This window comes from Musca autumnalis, unplaced genomic scaffold (assembly GCF_047663935.1).
Source record: "Musca autumnalis isolate F117 unplaced genomic scaffold, ASM4766393v1 scaffold_1, whole genome shotgun sequence".
NCBI lineage: Eukaryota > Metazoa > Arthropoda > Insecta > Diptera > Muscidae > Musca > Musca autumnalis.
The window spans coordinates 117,876,045-117,883,027 of NW_027411644.1; the positions used below are offsets into that span (position 1 = coordinate 117,876,045).

General features: G+C 33.8%; 1 protein-coding gene across 1 annotated transcript; it reads right to left on the minus strand.

Moving 5' to 3' along the window:
- Positions 1 to 4,752: 4,752 nt before the first annotated feature.
- RpS13 (ribosomal protein S13) lies at positions 4,753 to 5,830 on the minus strand. The gene is made up of 3 exons (XM_073963744.1): positions 5,725 to 5,830; positions 5,259 to 5,386; positions 4,753 to 5,170 (listed from the first exon to the last, which is right to left on the minus strand). The coding sequence occupies exons 1-3, from the start codon at positions 5,745 to 5,747 to the stop codon at positions 4,866 to 4,868; spliced, it is 456 nt and encodes a 151-aa protein (XP_073819845.1). The 5' UTR covers positions 5,748 to 5,830; the 3' UTR covers positions 4,753 to 4,865.
- Between the last annotated feature and the right edge of the window lie 1,153 nt (positions 5,831 to 6,983).

Sequence of the window (6,983 nt, forward strand, 5' to 3'; positions counted from 1 at the left end):
AGGGATGCCAGATAAGTTTGGTCGAAAATCGGCACTTTTCGGGTGCAAAAATCGGCAAAATCGGCAAACAATTTTCAAAATCGGCAAAAAATCGGCAAATTAAATAACGTTTATTTCAGTTCAAATTAATGCTATATTTAATAAGCATAAGTTAAAAAATAAAATTTTAAGTGCAACAAAACAATTATTAATTCATAAACCAACAACCACGAAATGTGTTTCAGACAATTTGGAGTCGATTTAGCAATGTCCGCCCGTCTGTCTGTCTGGCTGACTGGTGCGCACGATAACTCTCGAACGGTTGAGCCGATTTTTCCAAGGTTTGGCTTTCGTAATATTTTGTCCAAACTTAGTTTAAGTTCGAAGATGGGCAATATCGGTCCACTCCTTCAGGTACCTCTCCCACAAAAGTTCGAAAATGTTCGGAAAATTTGTGCGTACGATAACTCTTGAAGGGAGTAACCTATTTGGCTCATACTTTGCACATCGTGAAATGTTTACCAGACTTAGGTGAGGTTCCAATACGTACTCAATCGGTCCACTCCTTCGGGAACCTCCCACACAAAAGTCCAAAAATGTTCGGAAAAATTGTACGCGCGATAACTCTTGAAAGGAGCGACTGATTTAGTCGATTTAGTACTTTACACATCCTAATATGTCTACAAGATATAGATTAGGTACGAATATGGACTCTATTTGTCTATTCCTTCGGGTACCTCCCACAGTAAATTTCGTATAAGTTTTCTTTAAGACCGGAGGCCCAATTCCGTTTCTATGAAAATGTAAAATGAAAACTTTTACAAAGGAGAAAACTGTCAAATGAAAGATATTATAAAGGAAATATTTTTCATTTCAATTTTTCATAGAACAAGAATCCAGCCCCTGCTCTCGAATCACTTCGATTTTGGTTGAAGCAATTTGAATACGCTGCCTCCATTACGACGGTAAAAGCTTTTTCAGGGGCATGTCCATACTTCTTGAGAATATAGCCCGAGAGTTGTAAAACCCCCTATGGCACCAAATGTAGTGGCTGTAGATAGAGTTGGGCAATCTAGTTCAATTGAAGGATCCGGATCACTATCTCGTTCAATTGACACCAGTAATTTCTTTGAAAAAACTGCGTATACTTAACTTCAAACGTTTATGATGTTACTCATTCGTCTTTGAACGAGGACAGTGATCCGGATCGTTCAATTGAACGATATTGCCCAACTCTGGCTGTAGAGCACGATAATTCTCGAATTCCAATTCCAAAAGTTATACGATGACCCACTGAAACGACTAGTGGGCGCGATATCTATCGAAATGATATAACTCACAAAATAAAATCCACTTCCCTAATGGACTATGTCGGTCCATTCCGTTAAGTACCACCTCCACAACACTTTTGAATTTAAATTTTAATCCACATTTTTCGGCAAGTTCAAATGTCTAAAAATGGCCACATAATTCTGAAAAGACCTTAAAAACATTCGATCTGTCCGTAGAAGAAAGTTTCAATTCACATAGGCTGAGGATATACCTCTGTCAGCAAAGCCGACTGACACTTTCTTACTAGTTGTATTGGAATTTTGAAATGTTGGTTTACAATTAAATTAAATTTCTGTAATAAATATTTGAATTTAAGTCCCAATTTACATTAGGCGAGTTTACTTGCGGCAATTGTCAGTTTGTGGGTGAGAGAGGGTGTTGAGAGGCAAAGGGTTACCATATTCCTCACCTCTCTCTCCATCAAACTGACAATTGCCGCAAGTAAACTCGCCTAATGTAAATTGGGACAAAGTTTTGTAACAAATCATTTTTAATGGCAACATTATAACAGTCACCCCCATTATTATGAGTCTTCTTTTGTTATAGTTTGGATTTACCGAACAGATTTATAGCGTTCCGGTTAACTTAAAGTTAAAAGTGATGATTGAATTTCAAGGAGGAGCTTCGAGTCATTAACTTTCAATGTGAAAATTATATTTTTAATGCCTCCAAATTATTTTATTTTGCATTCTCAAATCCATCAGATAGTAAAAGAACACATGTAATGTCCCTTAGACTTATTTAATTTTAAGTAGTCTTTAGTAAAGAGAATTCCTTCCATCGAGTCCCCAACTAATCGATCTCGGCACTTGTTTTTATTTAAATTTACTTGGCTAGAAACTCTTTCCACATTTGCTGAAGAATGTGGCAAGACTAAAACATGTTTAATAAATTTGGACAAAATAGGAAATAATGATTCAGAATTTGCACATATTAGCTCTGTTCCTTCAAGTTCAAGAATCTTCAAGTTTTACCACTTTTTACTCGAAAAGCGTTCCTTTACCTCTGACACAATACAATTCATATGAGAGCAGTTTACAACTTTTACTACTTTTGCCGGTTTTACCATTTTCAAAAGTAAAGGAACAGGCCAATTAATTCACACATTGTTTTCCAAAATTCTAGCAACTCTACGTTTTTATCTTTAAACAAATTTTTGAAATTTGATTCTTGCTTTTCGTTTATGTTTATAAAGCATTCGTATTCCTTTATAATGTCGAAAAATGAATCTTGTGTGCCATTTATTATAAAACTTTGATTTATTGAAGCTAGGCACTTACATTTATTTTCAAAATTAAACCACTTCAAAATCTGACCACAAAGTTCAATGTAAAAGTTTGTGCAGTTTTTAATTATTTTCACTAACCCACTTTTCGACAATTTCGTTTTTTGAACAATTCCTTGACGTATATACTGAAGTACACGTTATGGTAATCAAGAAAATTCAAACTGTTTTTATAAAATCTTAAAAAAAAATGTTATTATTATTAATCAAACTACTCTTGACGATATAGTTATCTTTGTTATTGTACCAAATTAGTTCTAGCAACCACAATTTTCATACGAAATGGAAATTTTATGTGAACAAGTTGCCTTAACTAAAAATCGGCATTTTAGGGGTAAAAATCGGCAAATCGGCATTTCTATTTTTTTGGACTAAAAATCGGCAAAATGCCGATAAATCGGCAAATCTGGCATCCCTGGTTATGGGTCGAACAACAAATAGAGAACGAACGACGTACCATGGAAACGGGTTATAAAAATATCAAAACAAGTTTCTCAATTCATTCTCTGCTACTGAACATTTGTGTAAAAAAACAACATTCAGTAATAATTTGTAATAATTATTACAAATTATCGAGTACGCAGACACACTTATTCTCTCATTTGTTAGAGATGGGATATATTTTATCGTCGTTCTGAGAGTAATTTAAATTGAACAATGTACAAAAATCGTTGTTTGTATGGAAAATGAAGTAATTAGTACATAATTGGGGCTCGAACAACGAATAGAGAGCGAATTACCGTCAGTATAAACAAGGCATAATTCAAAAACCGTGAATTCAATGCAAATATGCATTTGGTATTACAAAACCAAATTGCAGCCCTCAAAAGTATGCTATAATAATTTGGTGTAACTAATTTCGAAATTTCTTCTCCCATTTTCCACGTCGTTGAGAATATGGATAGCGGGGGAATGGGAAATTTTGCTCCCATGGGAATGTTCAGAATAGGGCTGTTGGACTTATGTCCAAGAAACCCACAGAATTGGTCCTAGCTCAATGAAATTTTACGCAAATTTAGCTGACAATATTGTTTAATAATTTTTAACAGCCAGTTTTTGTATGTCGAAAGAAGAATGTGTGCGAATGAAACACGCCCGAACTTTAGTTTTCAAAATAATTTTACCTTTGCTTTTGCTTCAAAACAAAAAACAAATTTGAAAAACACACAAGAGTTTGGACGTGTTTTTTTCGCACACATTCTTCTTTCGACATATAGAAACAGGCTGTTAGTTATTTGCGTTCAAATTCAAAAAGTGCCGACATTAGGAGCACTTACCCTCCTATAATCACTGATTCCCTCGAGCTCAGTTGTACTGAACTACATTTAACAAAATATCAAAAATAAACCCAAAACAGCTATAATTTTGATAAACTGTTTACTAAGTCTACTCAAATTCATTTGAAAAATATTTAATCCTTGCTTTTTTTCTTAACAGTTGCAGAATATTGGTTTATATTTAGTAAATACCTATGAAGTTGATAAAAATATGTTTCTTTTCTCTCGCCGAAAACAGGATACATACAACCAAATTTTATAGTACGTTTGCATATAACCGGATTTAATAAATCCACTGGATTTCAAATGTCAACTCCAAGAAGGTTAAACCAGCAAAAAGTTCTAATACAAACGGATCTTTAAATTATTAAACAATAATTTTGTTCGGGTACACCTGTTTTCCACCTGTCCATTGGAGAAAGAAAGCAAAACACTTCCGATTAAAAACGTTTGATAGAAATTCCATAGTCATCCGGTGTTGACCCTAGTAAACACAACTGGAAATTCATATAATAATAATAAAAAGATAAATAACGCAAAATATTTAGGATTTACTTTATCAACATCAACAATTTAAGATGAATTACGAAATGCCTTGGTATTGGTTCATGTCTTTGGAAAGAATGTTATTTTCCTACAATTCAAAAGCATTTTACATGTGAATTAAATAATAGTTTGACCCACCGTTCAAATGCCCCAAAATATGTCAAAATATCTGATTCATAGATCACAATCAATTGATATGGTGGCAGTTCTTTGAAGAATCCATTGACTTGGTTGTAGCGATAACTTGCACTATTTATATTATTCACTGATTATGTTTTTGTTTTGATTAAGAAACTCTCATCGTTTTCTTTTGATCTAATGAGATACAAGAAATTCTTTGTTTTTTAAGTTTACATGTTTTAGTTGTTTTTTATTATGCACACGTTTTATATTTGTAAAATATAAAAAACTTAACTCTGTCCTCACTACAAAAACGAGCACTTAATTTAAGCAACCAAAGCGGAAGCTGTGCTGGATTCGTATTTCCAGTTGGGTGGGAGGACACTCTTGGTCTTGTAGTAGCGGGCCAATCTGTGGATACGGGATTCAACCAAAATCAGACGGAATTTACCATCCTTATCCTTGCGGTTACGTTCCAAATGCTTACGGATGGCAACAGCCTTCTTGATCATGTGATACAAATCTTCTGGGATATCGGGCTTAAGACCGACAGATTTCATGATGCGCAAAATCTTGTTGCCATTGACAAAACGAACTTGAGCAACACCATGGGAATCACGAAGAATGATACCTGAAAATAACAAAAAAAAAAACAAAAATAAGACTCTGTCCCTATAAAAAACAAATGTCAACATAACCTCCAATGGGCTACAACTTACCGATTTTGGAGGGGGTCAAACCCTTCTTGCCCAATTTCTTGATTTGTTCCTTAACATCTTCAGCGTTAAGTTTCAACCATGAGGGAACGGTTCTTCTGTAGGGTAAAGCTGATTGGGAAATACCCTTACTGCAAAGAGTAAACAAAACATATTCAACCGGTTAAAAATGCTGGTATTCAACTGTCAAGCACACATGTCGTCCATGCTTTTTTGTTATGCATGGAAAGCGACCACCACCATCGTCAAACAGATGAGCAGACAACATCGTGTCACACACAAATAGAAAACAGACCCGAAGAACTGTCACACTTCCACATGCGCTAATTAATCTTTAATTTTTTACAAGTTTTAAATAATAATTCCACACATTTTTCATAGCCACATATTGAGAAATTACATCCACTCATCTGGTTGGTCGATATTTAGGCATAATTCACTGAGAAATTATAGAAAATCGAAAAATTACCCAGGAGCGTGCATACGACCCATCTTGTCAGATTTTTATTTCACACCAAAAAGAGCGAAACGGATGTAAATTTTGGAACACTATGGCGAGAAACAGTGCTGCCAACATGTGCAATGACATTTTAAGACGCTATACGCTAAACATACGCTCAACAGAATGAAAACGTCTCAGGTACTAATTTATTAAAAAAATTATTTTAGTAAAAATGTTGTTTTCTTATATGAAACTGAGTGTTAAAACAAAATTGGAATTGCCAGTATTTTTATAACATCAAATTCTTTTAGTCCAAATAACACAAATATTGTGGTTTCAAAATACAAACTAAAAAAAATATATTATTTAATCTTGAAACAATGTGGAATGAAACACCATGTTAAAATGAAAAAGTGGAAAATTGTGAACAATTTTAATTATAGATTTATTAAAATAATTTTATTGGTATATTCCATTGTATAAGTAAGCCGAAAATACAATAATGGTTTGAGTGAGGTTTTACGTGATTTCTGATAAAAGGATATAGAAGGATTCTAACTTGTTTTCTCTTTATCTTTTATTCATTTACCAGAAATGGCCCAAAACTTTACTCAGACGGTCGATGTATTTGCGGCTTAACTTGATTACAATTTGTCTTTTTTTCATTTACCAGAAATGACAAAGAGCACAAACATTGATTCTGTTTTCGGCCTTCATTTGCAAAGATACAGTGTAAAGCCGAAAAGACATCCAACGTTTCAGTAAAGTTAGGCGTAATTTCTGATAAAAGAATAAAAGTGTAACGGCAACATAGTTCGAAATGTTCTTTATTTTTTTATCAGAAATGACGCCCAACTTCCCTGAAACGTTGGATGTGTTTTGGGTTTTACTCAAACGTTGGATGTATAAAACTCCATTTAGACTACGCTGGATTTAGCAATTATCTGGTTTTATTTGACATATGTTGTATGAAAATGACGACTTAAATCCACTGGATTTGCTAAATCCAGCATAGTCTAAATCAGGCATAAAAGAATAAAGTAAATTTCGATCTATATTGACCTTGCTATTTTATTCTTTTATCCATACAATTTGTCTTCAAATACAGCTCTGATTTACTAACACATGCATATAATTGTAGGCTGTTTCCCAGCTGTCCATCATTTTTTTTCACAAAATTTTTTTTGACATTTTTTGTAAAAATGTGTGTGATAATAGGTGTGTTCGTTTACCCAATAATTTGTACAAATTTGTACAAGTCCAGTAACTTTTTGCAATCGACTAAG

Bases quoted from the DNA above. Each gene is read 5' to 3' on its own strand.
- RpS13 (XM_073963744.1), bottom strand. From the start codon at position 5,747: ATGGGTCGTATGCACGCTCCTGG. The intron at 5,387-5,724 runs GTAATTTTTCGA...TACTCTTTGCAG, and splicing joins GGTCGTATGCACGCTCCTGG to TAAGGGTATTTCCCAATCAG. The intron at 5,171-5,258 runs GTAAGTTGTAGC...TGTTATTTTCAG, and splicing joins TTTGACCCCCTCCAAAATCG to GTATCATTCTTCGTGATTCC.